The following is a 16,380-nucleotide window of genomic DNA, read 5'->3' as shown; positions in this document are numbered from 1 at the left end:
GTTGGTTCAGCTGTTCAGATTTCGGTAAAAATTACCGAAGTTGGCGATAATTTCTAAGTGTGTAGTTGGTAAACTTTTCTTAAAGGCCCAAGCGCAATGACAGCGGAAGCGGAACGGCAGCGTCAGCGGAAACGCCCGATCTGAGTAAGCCTACTTGTCGGATTGAAAACTAGTTAGAACAAAATCGACTTCGGTTAGGCATCTTGATGTGACAACTGTCAAACTTTCCGTTTCCGTTCCGCTGCCGCCCATATTACGTTTAGGTCTTAAGGGCATCTTTAGCGGCGATCCAATTGGTTGGTTTGGTCTAAAATTTTGGAACAGACCCAGACCGAGCCCTTGCACTGGTGCTCTATATTTTGTTTTAGACTAGTTCTAAAATGTATTTTTTTTTTAAACCAGTATAATTCTCGATCTATTTTTAACTGAATTTGGATCAAGGCAAGCACTGTTCCAAACTAGTTTGACAGCTGTCGCACTCGAGATTTTGTTTTGTTTTGTTTCGTTGTTGAGGTTTTTTTCTGCAGCCGGCCCTGTCGTCGCAGCTGGGAAAGGATCACAAAGGAAACATCCGGACGCTTCTGTTCTGCAGGATTTTTCGGGCATGTTTGGAAACTCCCAGGGAAGTGGCCAGTTTCTGACTTGGTCCAAAACTCATTATGTGACACATCAAATCACATTAGATTTCAAAAGCAATATGTATCAGTGGTAGTCAAATATAATGCACAGAATCATGTTGACCCCTATCGGATATGTTCCGGCACCTCCAAGGAAAAAGCCAGTTTCTGATTTAATCCAAAACCCACCATGCTCCACATAGCAAATCCCATTAGAATTCAAAAGCAAGATCAATGGAAGTCAAATAATGTGCCCAGGACCACCTTTCTTACTTCCAGGCATCTTTCAGCAACCCCTAGGTAAGTGACTAGTTTCTGATATGGTCTAAGCACTGTGATTTGACACATACAATCTCACAGAAATTGAAAAACAAGATCAGTTTAAGTCAAATATAGTGTCCAGATCCACATTGGCCATATTCTGGTATGTTCCGGAATTGTCCAGTTTCTGACTAGGGTCAAAACCCAACATGCAACAACATACCAGACAAATTTAAATAAAAACAGGTTTTTATTATTATTTCACTGGGAAACACGAGGAGCAGGAGGACGAGCAGTTCAAGGCTTTTTGCGCGCACATCAATCCCGAAGACAGCCATCGGAGGTCAATTTCACGGTAATTGCCGGATAAAAACCGTGTACGAATGAGTACGAGATTAAAAAATGGCTGACCACGAAATCAGGGTGTGAGTTGGTTTTGACTCGGGTTTTGACGTTTGAAATAGAACGGCCAAAAATAGACCAAACGGTGCGTACGCACACAGTTTGATCTATTTTGGCTTGATCTTTTTAATTTTAGCTGGTTCAAATGTGACATAAATTTGGATCTAGATCAGACCACCGCTTAAGATGCCCTAAAGGATCAAAGAAGCGCTTCCAACACAAGCAAGCTGACTGTTCGGTTATACTGTTGTTATAACTCTCCAGTCTGGACAGCGTTTTATATAACAGTACGTTCAGACTACAGAGTTATCCAGCTTTCCATGCTCGGTAATGGCGGCCTGTTTGTATGAATAAATGTATCCTTCACTGTGCTTTTTGACACTATCTGGATGTTCGGGTTTTGACCCCTCCCTTTCCCTCTCCCAGGAACAGAAGAAAATGGAACAACATACGCCCTCCAGTTAGTGTCAAAAAGCACAGTGAAGGATACATTTATTCATACAAACAGGCCGCCATTACCGAGCATGGAAAGCTGGATAACATGTTATAGCGCTATCTTGATGGTGGTTTCTGTGTTGCAATTTTTTGACAACCGTTATAACATGTTATAACTCTCCAGTCTGGACAGCGTTTAAGGTCTGGGCCAAAGGGCTTATTGGTGTTAGTGAAATGTGCAAATGGTTAGTGGTGTTCGTATACACAAAAAATAATCATTGATAAAATTAAAAGAACCGTTGATAGAATTAAAAGTTTGCATTGGTTCTTTTTGGTAGAAAGTAGCTAACTTTCAAAATGAAAGTCAACCAACTGTCAAAACAAAAGTTTAGCATATTATTAATTTTAAAAGTTTAAACTTTCAAATCAAATTGTAGAACTGTCAAACTAAAAACCAAATACTTTTAGATTGATGTTGGAAAAGTGTTGCTTCAAAAGAAGGCTATTTCAACCCAATTAATATAAGTTTTCACCTCAAATACGAATAATTTTTAATTTAATTGCTTATATGTAAAAGGGAAATAACCAATATTTACATTTATTTATTTAGTATTTTGTAAATATTCATATTTCTATTTTTCATTCACATCAGGATGTTGATATCAGGGATGTTGTCTTTGGCGAATGGCTTTAGTGAAGGTTTTCTCCCAGACGCGGGGCTCCAACATGCAGGGGACTTGCTCGAACGAAAGTGCATCTTTTTTTCACAGCTGGTCGGTGATAAGCAGCAAAATCTAGTGCGACAAATCTTACCAGTGTCCTATAGAAAAGAACGGAATCTGTAATCCCTCCAGCGATACATTGTAAACGCTATTGATAGCCACCGAAAGCATCTTTGCAGTGTGCTCTAACGTTCCAATATGCTGGCGATCTGGAAAATAATCATCTTGTTTTCAAAACCACCCTCGAAATATCTAGACAGTACACAGCAAAAAAAGTTGTTGAATATTACATTGAAACTGCTGCAACCAGGTCAATTCATCGGTTGTGTAATATCACATTGTACGATGTACATCGATTTTGCGAACAAAATTACATCCATTGATGTAATATTGTATCTGCTTTTTTCTATTACATCATTATTTCATACATCAGCTTGAATAACGTTGATCGATATTACATTTTTTTTTGCTGTGTAGTTGCAATCTTACCTTCTGCGAAAACTTTACTCTTTCTCATTGCCTCCGCTACCGGAATCGGTTCCCGAAACTGCACGATGCACGATTGATTTTCTGCGGTTTGATTCTAGTGTCTCGTACTATATGCCCTATTGGATTTTTGGACCATGACAATGAGCTTTTCAAGAGGTGATTTTGACAGTTGTACAATTTTTATTTTAAAAGTATGAACTTTTAAAATTACATGTCGATAATGAAAGAAAAACTTTCAAACCAAAGAAAAACAATTCATTTTGAAAATATTCATAGTTGAAACTACCAAATTCAAGAAACTTTTAATTTGAAATGTTAAAATTTTTAAAGATACAATTTTTGTTTTTTGTGTGTATTATATTGCAATGTTTATCTTTTTACACGAAACAGCTGTTGGCAGTGACGTATTTCTATCTGTTCTCAGTATGTTGGCAGTGACGTATATCTATCTGTTCGCAGATGTTCAGCAATGTTTACAACATTTTTGCTTCTAACACCAGCAAGCTGCCTGTTGGCCTAGACCTTATATAAATGTCATTGCTTGCGACCAGGTGTTTCCCAAAAACATCGCTCAGAGCAAAATTTGATATTCTCTCTCGCATCGCTCGCATCAGATGCAAGAGAAACAGAAAAGCCCCGTTTTTTGACAGTTTGTTTACACTCGTTTCCATTCCGATCGCTTGCCGCAGTCGCGCATTTTTACGTGGATCGTCTCTGCATTAAAAAAAATACTCCATCCTAGCCTACGGCTCCTAATCTGTGCTGTGGCAGCTCCCAGCCTGGACCGAAAGAAGTAATCAACCAGTTTATTAGACTGCGGACTATAAACGGCAATCGATTCTGGTGATCATTATTCTCCCGCACTCGGTTCGTTCCATTTTTGACGGTGGCGGTGGGCTGGGTGCTAGTGCTAATAAAAAAAACGGTTGCTACTCGCAACAACAACAACACTCGCGCAGTTTGTTCGCTCGCCTCATCAGTAAAGAAAAGAGAACGTCGCCTGCAAGAAGCAAGAGTGTGTGCAAAAATTCATTCATCGCAGTCAGACCGTTCTTTGACCAGAAGCAGACCAGCAACAGCAATTACTGCCTCGTGCAAAGAATTATTTTTTTCGACGGTAAATTTCGCTCTTTTCGAAGTGTAAATTGTGCAAATTAATCAGTGCAGAGTAGAAGTTGCCATTTGGGCTGAGTCCAAAGTGAATTCACTTCAGCTGCGGCGGGTGTGGAAAGTTGCAAATTGCTTCGATGAAGCCTACTATTTAGCAGCAGCAGTAGCAGTGGTGGAACTACTCGTTGTTAATATACGGTTTTGTGTGATCCGTCAAGCGAAGCAAAGCAAAACACCGTACAAAATCAAAGTGCGCTAGCAGAGAGTAGTAATTGTAAAAAACTAAAAATAACGCAAGATGGAAATCGGCGATAGTTGAAGGCATTTCAAACAAAACAAGGAATTTGGAGCATTTGGATGTTGGTTTCTTTTGAGTGATAGAACGCAAGGTTTTTTTTTTCGTTGAGAGCTACAACAGCAGCAGATCTAAATCTGAAAACAGCATCAAGTGGGTGGTTCGAGCGACCTACACAGGTTTGGAGCTGAACAGCACTGACAGTAATGAAGTGATTTTCTGCATTACTTATTTGGCAAGACTTTGTTCCAAGCAGACAAAAGAAGCAGACGAAATTTGACATTGAAACTCCCGGAAGGCTATCGGAGAGAACAGAAGGAGGCGGAATTCTTGACCCGAATAGAGAGTACCGATGGTGTTACAGTATTCTCGGATTCACTGCAGTAATAAACGCCGATCGACACAATGGTAAGTGATTCATTAGCAAACCAAATCGACAACGATGACGACTCGGTCAAGGTACAACTGACCGTTACCAAAAAGGGCACCATCGCCGTCACCGTGTTGTCCTTGTGCCTTATTCGTCTCCGTTTATTGATTAGCACTAACATGCTTCTTTCGAACTCCTTGAGATTAATCACAGAAAAATGTTCTTGGGTGATTCCTCCTCATGAATAATTCAAGAGCTGGGTGGTAAGAGTGTGAGTGGAGGTATATTATCTGAGCCTCCACGCCTGTTTGCCTCTCTGTTTTGAAACTACAATGCAAGCAAAATGTGACACTCATCTGAAATTTTTGAGGCTCAAACAAAAAAATCGATTACAAACAACCTTTATTATGTTTATCGTCTCTCTTCGTCATACTGCCTGACGACCTCGAATCCATCCCCAGGGTTCCTCCGCCCCTCCTTACCGCGTTTGATAGATCCAGTATAAAGTGGATTAGGCGGAAGAGTGGGACAAAACAGAATAATACTAGGTACCGTAAGAAGTCGAGCCAAGCAACGAAGTGCAACGTAGTGTGGTATTCAACGATTGTGGAACTGGTGCTTGCCCCAATGGATGTGGTGAGGTATTGAGAAAAGAAACTGATAACGATAGGAGAATGTTATTTTTTAGCTGATTGATCCGTTCAGTGAGCAGTGGTAGCCAATTCGACACTGAAGTCATGTTGAGCGGTACAGGTGGGATGCAATTTTATAGAAAAACAAACTAACGTCATAACATTTTTGCGATGAAGATGCAGAGTTACTACTTCTAGCTCGGAGAGCTACTCTTTTTTCAAACTAGGAGAAATGTGCTTTAAACAAATCATTCCAAAGTTCAAGGTTCCCAAAAGTCATCAAAGTTTTTTTTTAACTTTATTTTTGAGATTTTTAGCCGTAGGCTAGTTCATCTCGGTGGGCAACAGAGTAGTTTTTTACAGTGTTTACTTCAACCGAAAATTGGTTCCTGACTCGATCGTACATTTACACAACATATTTAAGGCACAACATTAAATTCTGAATAAGACAGAGCTCAACACCGGGGGAACCGAGAGGGCCCCCACCAGGTAGAGATGTCCCAACAGCCGAAAGGAATTAAAAAAGACTAAACTTTAAAATACAATGCAGCATCCTTTAAAAAGCGCATAATTGCTGCCAGTGTGGAGGGATCATCACCCAGCATGTCGCTTATGCTATTTGGAAGCACGTGGAATTCCCGCAGGTTCTGATACTGAGGGCATACGCATGGAATGTGTTCGATTGAGGCTGGAGTTCTACAACCGACGCAAGTCCTGTGGAACGGTGTTCCACCGAAATTGTGCGAGATCTTGGTGTGACCGGTCCTCAAACGCGACGCTATCTTCTGACCCGCTGGTTCAACTATTCTGTCCATTTCCTCTTCGTCCCTATGATCCGTCTGATGAAGAGGGAGCGGTTTTGGGCCCACTCTGTGTACCAAGCTTCTCGTACTTTGCTCACGATCCAGCGCTTGACATCGTGTGTAACGGTACTTCGTTGGTATAGCGAGAGGCAGATGGTCCTGCCCCAGCCAGAAAGTCTGCTTCAGAGTTGATTGGTAACCCAAAAATTAAGTTCAGGAAAATTGCAAATACTTTAAAGGAGTTCCGAGGAATTATGGGATATTCCGAAGTGCATTTTAAGGATATTCTGAAAACTTGGTGGGTCTTCAAAGATATTTTCATGGAATATTGTGCTTAAAGATCTTTAGGGAATATTCTGCTGGCATCTCCCATGTTATATCCGTAACCAAGGCCAACAAGTAAAACAAGCTGTTGTTAAGAGCTACTATTTATTACGTCTAACTTGGTTGGTGGTCGGATAAAGAATCAATCTCTAACTCTAGACAGTCAGGCAAGGCCTACTACATCTAGGGCTACTACATCCCAGAAATCTTGTTCATTCGGTTTTTATCTACCCAACTTATTCTTGAAATTTCTTTCGTGAAAAAACGTGCTCAACTTTTTTGGCTCATCTCTGGAACTACCTTTGGTCCCAAGCTAATCGATGCACCCAGATGCAGAAAAATCCACGAACCCCTCATTTTATCTGTCAAATTTTCATAGCGAATCAAAACAAACATAGTGTAGCACAAGAATTTTAACTAGAATGGGGTACGTTAATCGATTTGCTTGGGACCAATAGGCTAGTCAAGTAGTGAGTAAATTTAAAATCGTTAGTTTCGAATTGATTGTTGGCAAAACGGCCTCACATGAAGCGAAAAAAAGTTGTTTTTGCAAAACAATGCACTATGGGCAAAAATGGGTCCAAAATTACCCAAAATTCAATATCTCAACAGCACGCTGAATTTCGGCCATGAAAAACAACTTTTCCGAAGGGAAATCGTCCGGGGAATCGATTACAGGTGATCCCATAGACCGGAGAGCCTTGAAGGTATGTTTTTTGGACCATTTAACCCCATTTTCCCCTACTTTTTGGAGGAAATGTTTTTTCACAGCTCTGTTTTTCGTAAAACATAAGCAATGGTTTTAGAATACTATGTCTTTAAACAACAGTTCATGCGATATTAGGGAAATACGGGGTACACACAACTATGTTAGTCACAATGACTAACATAGTTAGAATTGCTGAAAATTTGATCGGCATCAGGCAGTGAATAGTTAATATATTGATTGTACTTGCTTGTAGAGGCAAGGTGGAAGACTCCTGATTCATATCCAGCCACAGGTCCAGGACGACTATGCTGAACGCTGGCGGGAATCGGCACGACTGGGCTGGAGTAACCAGGAGCTTCCAAAGAGCGGTCTATTGTGCGTCCCGATGATGAATTAGGATTGTTCGAACAGTAAAGCGGATGTTGTGAATGAGCAGTATCAGAAGTGCTTCTCAATTGGAAACAGCCGGCAGGTGCTTGAAGCGTTGCACTGGAACACGGAAACTGATCAGACAAATGACTGTAACTAATGTATGCATACTTGCCTGAAGACGATGCTTGGGAGACCCCACCACCGAACTCGACCGCAGGGCCAGAACGACTCTGATGGCAGGAAATAGAACGACTTTGAAGGCGGGAAACAGCTAGCGCGACTGGATCGAGTGGTTCGAGGTCTTCCATAATGCGACAGGCATTGCGTTCTGGTCTACAGCGCTCCGATTCACAACGCAAAATCCAATTCTGAATCAGCAGACTGGGTTTAGTCCGGAAATGGGAGTTGAGAACTCGGAAGGTCCCGTAATAGGAGAGATCTTGATGGTAGGCGTGTTCAAACGAGGCAACCACATGTTTTTGAACCGTCTTCAAATTCACGGAACAAAAATCCTTTCGGCCATGTATCCGATCTAAGAGCAGCTTCGCGTAGTTTGGGATCCATTCCGACTTTGTACGAGATGAAGCTCATACGGCTGATGTCGGATCCTTTTTTGACTAGCGGCACAACCTTAATCGGATCTTCGCACTGTACACAACATTTCACCAGCTTCTCGATTGATTCCGATTTCACGCTAGGATGAATACGAGAAAGGTACAGCCAAAACAGCTCGGAGGGTTCAGGGACAGTAAGGACCTCGGTAAAGGAATTTTGGCCTGTTACTGCTTTAGAACCACCAACAAGTGGTTTGCCTGTGAGCGAGCCTTCATCGCGGCGCCGTTTTAATGGTGGTTGACGCATGAAATCAGAGTTTGTCGGAGTTGTCAATGCGATTCGTTTTGATAGCTGAGCGATCTGCTGTTCTTGCTTAGCCATTTCCTTCCTAAGCTCAGCGTGTGCGATTTCCTGTCTCTCGGTGATAGAATTAATCACACTGCCAAACGACGAGACGGCAGTTTTGAATCGAGCACATTTCATCAGCTTCGCGCACTCGTTACACATCCAAAACAGGTTCGGGCTAGTGTGGACAATGTTCAGAAAAGCCTTATTCAGTTTTGTACCGCCACACTTTAGGTGAATCCGAGGGGGACGACTCTATCTATGATGCGGAAACGATTTTGTTTTAGTGTGGTTAGCTGCGCGCACGCTGAATAGATAGAAAGAAGATTTATGACGATTGTGAAGATTTCCTGCAAAAAGATGCTGCACGATGCAAGTAGATGCGAGAAATGAAAGAAGATTTTTATTAGATTGGTTTGCTAGTGTGAGATTTTTCGAGTATCCATAATTGAGATTTAGATGTGACGCCCCCCTCGGGTGAATCATCCTGTCGCAAAAAGCCATGCAGGAGACGGATTCTTCATCGCCTTTAACTGGCTTAGCGCATTGGTCACAGGCGGAAGTCATGCTGACTCAGTTTCGAAAAGTGATTTAGAAACAGCGGTGGAGATGCTCTAATACGCAAAGAGGAATTTTATTCTCGAGATCGCCCAATGCTAGTCGTGTACAATATGTCCGATTGGATAATTTTTTCACTGTTTTCACAACACAAAATATGCTCTATTAGCCGATTATCGTAACGAACTACACTTTCCGCTAACAACCAGTACAATATTACAAGTATACCGAACGGAAAAAAACGAATAACGATAGCCCGTGTGATAAAAAAAAATGACAAATTTAGCAGCGCAAAATCACGACGATGTGAATAACAACAACTCTATATATCTACTTCTTTTAAACTTTGCTAACTATTATCTAAGAATAATTAATTCCTAAACAAAAAGGTGAGAATTTAACGAAAAATAGTGAAATAGTGAGATTCTTAACCTATGTTTCCTTTAACTTCCCTTACATAAAATTAATATATGATCCTAAACATAAACATATAAATAGGTTTCTACGGCTGAACGAATGCTTATAACTACAAGCAAATTCTGCTGTGTTGTTGCCGTTGGTAGGTAAGACTTCGTACATAAAGCCAAGAATTTAGGCCAAAACTAAATGTAAACCTACAAATTTCCTAAACTACGAGAATTGTTGGATGACTATATCAATTTATATTGGTTAAACGGCGAGAATCACAAAAAGTTAGCCTTATATGATACTTATCCCACAGACAAACAGACATAACACATTGAATATTTCTCCTTGTAAAACATTACCGACATCTGTTGAGTACACTGTGGTGGGTAGTACGCTGAACAGATGGCGGTAGTGTGTAAACGTCAAACGCAAGGGAATTGACTATGCGCGCCACAGGTGGCGGTAGTACCAACTACTATACTTTTAAATTGACCGTTAAATGCTTGTTCGATTAACAACTTGAGAGTGTTATGTCTGTTTGTCTGTGCTTATCCTAACTTAGTCTAACTTAACTGAATATACACAGGAATTTTATAACTCTTGTTCGCTGAAATGCACCAAGTAAAGTTCGAAGTTGATGGAATTTTGATTTATCCCCACTCTGACAAACAGGGCCAATTACAGGACTACTAGCGGTTAAAAACTGGTACACTTACCCCATCTGATCGCTGGTTGGCTATATCAAGCATAACTTTTCAAATGGACGTATGTAACATTGGATAGGAAATTAGAAACATTGGATAGCAATGTCTATATGAGATTATTAAATGCTATTTAAAAGTTAATGCTATTTTTTTAAATCTGTTTCTGCTATTAGTTGGATAAAGCGATAGCGTTTAAGAGAATTGTGAAAAATGTCGAGTTTATGTTCGATGTTTCACCATACAATTTTATTTTCAAACTTCTTCTGAATGTCTTGCAAAATTTATACCGCCAGCCCTGGAAGGACAATTCCACACCTATTCGGTAGCTGACCGCGGTGAACTCTCTCTTTCCACCTTTTTATCAGCCCTCTCCGCTCTCACCAGTTCGTTATCAATAAACAACAAAAGTCAACCAAAGCGCAGAATCATCCCCCCATCGCGAATTTTGATCATTCGTGTCCAACTTCTGCACCCATCTGGGAGCATTGTTCTTTTTATTCCATCGTCGTCTAACCAGAAAATTTTCATCCCCATTATCGTGACCCAATTTCACTAATTCCGAATTTCTTTCCAAGAGTTCCACCGTGGTAACCCGCCGAGGCGCTCAAAAATCCAAAATCACGACCCGCTCCCAACAGGCAGCCGAAGCAGCGGAAGCAACCGAACGGCGGAACAAATTCTACGGCCGCAGACCGAACCCTATCAGTTTGGCAGAGGTGAAAAAGAGGGGCAAGCTGAAAATGTCCTCCCAACAGGAGCTGGGTGGACCGGATGGAACGGCAATTGGGTCGGATCAGAACGTGGTGCAGTTGAAAGATATCTACAGCAATGCCATGTCGGCGATTGAACTGGTCCGTGGTCCGACGGGACTGGTTTACGACGAGAAGTTTGCGGAACATCGGTGTTTGTGGGATACCGGGTATCCAGAGTGTCCGGAGAGGTTCACCCGGGTGGTGGAACGCTGCCGACAGTTGGGATTGGTCGACAGGTGCAAGACGGTTGAGCCGAGGATGGCGACGGAGGAGGAAATTTTGACCAAGCATACGCCGGAACAGATCGAGATCTTGAAGAAGTCGAAAGGGAGCGAAGATGTGGATGGGCTGGAGAAGTTGAGTTCGTGTTACGATGCTATCTTCGTTCACCCAGTAAGTACGTGCGCTTATCATGTCTGAAGGCGAGAGCGTAATCTTTTGTCTAATTGATGAGCGTTATTAAAATTTAGCTGGCTCATTATCTTCCTTTTTTCACAGTCTTCGTACGATTGTTCTTTACTGGCGAGTGGGAGCACGATCGAGCTGGTGGATGCCATCGTGGCCGGGAAGGTACAGAATGGGATGGCAATTATCCGACCACCAGGCCATCATGCAATGAAGGCCGAATACAATGGGTATTGCTTTTTCAACAATGTCGCCATTGCGGCACAACACGCCCTGGACCAGCTGGGACTGAAGAAGATCCTGGTGGTGGACTGGGACATCCACCATGGGCAGGGAACGCAGCGGATGTTCTACGATGATCCGAGGTAAATTGGGAGATGGTTTTAGCTTGCAAGATTTTTACTTGAAACGTTCCAATTTATTGCAGAGTGCTGTACTTTTCGGTTCATCGGTACGAGTGTGGCAAGTTTTGGCCCAACTTGCGGGAGTCGGACTTTGACTACGTCGGCGAAGGTCCCGGACTAGGGTACAACTTCAATGTTCCGCTCAACAGGATCGGAATGACGAATGGAGACTACCTGGCCATCTGGCAGCAGATCCTGCTACCGGTGGCGATGGAGGTATGCATATATAACTTCTTTGGGATGATATATTGAGTTCAGGAATAGGCAGGACTTTCAGCAGTGTTACCAGATCTACCGGTAAATCGTGTTCAGTGTATCATCCAAACCATTTGTTGGGTTATCGTTCAGGTATTGGTATTTTTTAATAGGGTGGTGCGGTTGAGCCTGCATTAACGAGCATCCTGCCAATGGGTCGTATAGGACAATCCTTAAAACTTTGGAAGAATCTGTCATATCCCTTCAGCGCTAACCTCCCTTTTCACCCTTTTCAGTTCCAGCCCGAGTTGATCCTGGTGTCGGCCGGCTACGATGCAGCGTACGGTTGCCCAGAGGTTCGTATTACTACACCCGTTACTAATTATTTTTCGTTTCTCTGTTTTTTTCGTTTCCATGCTCTTATCTTTAGTTCAACCCAGAGTTGGTTATCGTTTCGGCCGGTTATGATTCTGCCCTAGGGGATGACAAGGTATAGATACTAAACGTGCGCAATTACGCCACGTCAATCATCAATCGTTTCCATCGTGCAAATCAGAACGTAACTGGTCCAATCGAAATTTCGCCATCTTAAAGTCTTCATTTTCAGCAAACATTGGACATATTCTTACCTAATTGTTATTCCTCTCGACAGGGTCAAATGGAGATAACCCCGGCCTTCTACCCACATCTGTTGACTCCGCTCATGTCCCTTGCCCAGGGGCGTGTCGCCGTCGTCCTAGAAGGCGGCTACTGCCTATCTTCTCTGGCCGAAGGAGGTGCCCTCACTCTCCGAAGTCTACTCGGAGATCCATGTCCTCTGCTCGTGGAAAAACTGCAACCGCCCTGTGAAAGCATCCAGCACACCATCCTCAACTGCATCCAAACGCACCGGCCCTACTGGAAGAACCTCCAACTGAACGATACCTACGGTCTCGAAGAGCTCAATAATGTCAACCCGCAGCCAAACTTCCACCAACTGATACAGTATTACGTCCAACCAGAACCGCAGTCCGAACCCATCCGGTACGAAACTCGCAACTGTTACCCAGTGCAAAGCACCGAAGAGAAAGCTCGCATCGAGGAGCACCTGTCCATGCTCCAGATTGCCACTCGTCTGACGTTCCCGGCAAGTCGAGTTTGCTACGTGTACGACGAACTACTCCTGGAACACCGGAACATCCACGAAGATCTCCACCCGGAACAACCGCAAAGGATTGCCAAAATCTACGCTCGTCACGAAGAGTACAAACTACTGACCAGGATGAAGCGTCTCAAACCCCGACATGCCACCACCGACGAGCTGTGTCTGGTTCACTCGCGACAACACGTCAACGTGATCCGTCGAACGGTCGAACGGGAAGAGATGAAGCAGGTGGCGGACCAGTTCAACTCCGTCTACTTCCATCCGAAAACGTTCGAATGTGCTACGATGGCTGCCGGATCGGTGCTACAGGTCGTGGACGAAGTCCTGAACGGGCAATCCAGGAGTGGAGTTTGCATCGTGCGACCCCCCGGTCATCATGCCGAGTCCGATATGCCGCATGGTTTCTGCATCTTCAACAATGTGGCGATTGCTGCACAGTACGCCATCCGGGACCACGGTTTGAAGCGGGTGCTGATTGTAGACTGGGACGTTCATCACGGAAATGGGACGCAGCACATTTTTGAGAACGATCCGAAAGTTTTGTATATGTCGGTGCATCGATACGACAATGGGACGTTCTTCCCGAAGAACAGGGATGCGAATTTTGACGTGGTGGGCGCTGGATCCGGCGAAGGGTTCAATGTGAATATCCCGTGGAACAAGAAGGGCATGGGAGACCAGGAATATTCGGCAGCTTTCCAGCAGATCATTCTACCCGTGGCGTACGAATTCGATCCGGAGTTGGTGTTGGTGTCGGCCGGTTTTGATGCGGCGATTGGAGATCCGTTGGGTGGTTGTAAGGTTACCCCGGAAGCATACGGTTTCTTTACGCATTGGTTGTCGTCGCTGGCCAACGGCCGGGTAATCGTTTGCCTGGAAGGTGGATACAATGTGAACTCGATCTCACACGCAATGGCTTTGTGTACCAAGTCCCTATTGGGTGATCCGCTGCCGATGTTACAACTGAGTTCCCGATACAACGGACCAAACATTGCGTGTGTGGAAAGCTTGAGGAACGTCCTGTCGGTGCATGAAAAGTTCTGGAAGTCGTTGCGGTTCAACAAAAAGCTTCCGGACTTCGGCAACAGTCCCGGTGCAGAACCAGATTTGAATGGTGCTTTCAGTAGTATGCAACTGTCGCCGTCGACGGCAGAGTCCTGCAGCAGTGGGTCAACAGGGTCGTCACCGGGTAAAGGAGACGCTCCATGTGATGGTGATGACCAACCCGGTCCCAGTCGGAGGAGAAAGACTGATAAACCGACAGCAGAAAGCAGCACTGGCGGGTCCGGTGCTGAGGAGAAACACGAAACACTTAGAGACTTTCTTGCTGCCAATTTGGAGGTAAGTGGAAAGGGGCAAGTTCCCTGAATTAAATATTCATCCAACGATCTTTGCAGGCCTTACAAAACGAGGAAATGTTTGCCGTCGTCCCTCTGCGCGATTGTCCACACCTGAAAGAACTCAATCCGGACAACTTGCCAGAAAGTAGGTTTCCCTTCTGCTTGCTATTTTCATTCTCACCCACCAACTAATATATCGTTCCTTAAACCCACCATCCACCATTAGCAATCAGTACAAAAGCCCCATGCACCGGTTGTGATTCCACTACGGAGAATTGGCTCTGCCTGCACTGCTTCCAGATCCACTGTGGCCGATACATCAACGAGCACGCGATGCTGCACAGTCTCGAGTCGGAACATCCGCTGGCGCTAAGCTTTAGCGATCTCTCGGTATGGTGCTACAAGTGCGAGTCCTACATCGACAATCCGGTGCTGTACCCTTTCAAGAACCTGGTCCATCGGGACAAGTTTGACGGCGAGGAGCTGGTTTGGTCCTATGGCAGCGATTTGTTCCTGGACGTGACGCTACCGGTCCAAGTCAAAAGCACCAAAACGAAGGAATGATATTTGTTTTTGTCCAAGATCTTGGTCCGGATATTCATGATCTACTTGGCCAACTATCTGGTGACTGCCTACTTCAAGTGAGCTCCCAAAGGTGCTCGATTTTCGGTTAAAACACAAACAAGTATTATTATTTTTACCTTTTTAACCAACTTACTTTCGGACGATTTTAACAACCAATAATGGGTCTCGATTAATCCAAGTTATAATTTTTAAAACAAAACTTAAGTAACAAAATGCGAGCATGTTCAAATTACTAGTTAAGCAAACTAAACTGACTAAATTATTAACTAGCACACATGGAACAAATACGATGCTAACCAAAGAAGTGATAGCAAACTAACCTTAATCACAGAAGCAAGGACGAACATAAAAGACAAACTAATATTTTCAGTGGAAATGAGTAACTATTGACCAACGAGTAGTGTTGTAAGAGATGAAGCTAAGTAGGAACAACATTTTTTTTCCTAAACTCACCCAGTGGGCACGCAAATCTCAACTGATTCCGATCCGATGAGTGCGTTGTTTAAATTTTAGAAATGATAGTTGGATAATCCAATAAAGATAGATTTTAGAAGCGTGCACATCTTCATGCAAAATTAGACAATAGTGAAGGACAACAAAATTCAGGAATGCTGTCAGAAAAAATGTTGATTAACACACTAGTTGAAACACAATAATATTAATTTATGTTAAAACATTTGTTAGTTTTCATTGCTGTAGTGTAATATCACAGGTAAAATCTTTTTATGTAAATTTCAGCCGAGATTGCAGCATTTTAGCCTTCAGGGGACTTATGGAGGTTAATTCTAATGAGCCAGTTTCACCTCCGCAGTGAATAGTGGATGGATTGGATGGATAGTGGTCGCTCACAAACTTTCTGACGAAATCGAGGTCGTCGACGATTTCGTGTATCTGGTGACCTCCGAGAGTAACACCAGCTGAGAAATCCAAAGTCGCATTATGGCAGTTCGCTGCACCACGAATTTGACTTTACAAAACGCTGATACGAGGCTTGGACTATGCTTGTGAAGGATCAATGCGCCATTGGTGTTCTGAATGGAAGGTGTTGCGCAGTGCAAGCTATTGACAAATCTATGTTTCGATCGACCACCGTGACGCTGCAATCGCAGCGGTGATAAGTCCGAAATAATGTGTCAAACTGAATACATTTTTGAAATTTCAACCAAAAACCTATTATTTTCTATTTATTCTAGCGAGTTTCTGTGGAAGTCAAAACATGATCCGAGCAAAAAAGTAGTACTCGTAATAATGGTATATAATGCTGAATTTTATCGTGCTTTGTTTCGAAAATATCTTCCAAATAAACAAGCATCATCCAAATCACCCGATTCATCCACCAACTAAATCTATTGCCACTTAAAAATTAATTTCAGTCGGTGTATTAATCAGCAGATTAAATCGTTTTTCGTCTGGTGCTACACCGAGCAATCGGCCTATTTAATAG

General features: G+C 43.1%; 2 protein-coding genes across 3 annotated transcripts in view; both read left to right on the top strand.

The window, feature by feature from the left end:
• Positions 1-16,380, top strand: part of LOC135697194 (uncharacterized) — a 257,147-nt gene that overhangs the window by 86,683 nt on the left and 154,084 nt on the right. The gene's annotated exons all lie outside the window — the stretch shown is intronic.
• On the top strand, positions 4,430-15,358 carry HDAC6 (histone deacetylase 6). Of its 2 annotated transcripts, none has more exons than XM_065216773.1 (8): positions 4,430-4,739; positions 10,687-11,256; positions 11,362-11,633; positions 11,696-11,888; positions 12,298-12,357; positions 12,520-14,352; positions 14,409-14,496; positions 14,578-15,358. In XM_065216773.1, the coding sequence occupies exons 1-8, from the start codon at positions 4,737-4,739 to the stop codon at positions 14,913-14,915; spliced, it is 3,357 nt and encodes a 1,118-aa protein (XP_065072845.1). In that variant the 5' UTR covers positions 4,430-4,736; the 3' UTR covers positions 14,916-15,358. The 2 variants fall into 2 exon arrangements, with proteins under 2 accessions (XP_065072845.1, XP_065072844.1); XM_065216772.1 differs by lacking the exon at positions 12,298-12,357 and adding an exon at positions 12,164-12,223 and having other exon boundaries at positions 4,433-4,739.

Source organism: Ochlerotatus camptorhynchus, unplaced genomic scaffold (assembly GCF_037179485.1).
Source record: "Ochlerotatus camptorhynchus isolate MF236.1 unplaced genomic scaffold, CSIRO-AGI_Acam_v1.1 ptg000067l, whole genome shotgun sequence".
Lineage (NCBI taxonomy): Eukaryota > Metazoa > Arthropoda > Insecta > Diptera > Culicidae > Ochlerotatus > Ochlerotatus camptorhynchus.
The sequence above is the reverse complement of the archived record's forward strand: the minus strand, read 5'-3'. Positions and strand labels throughout refer to the sequence as shown.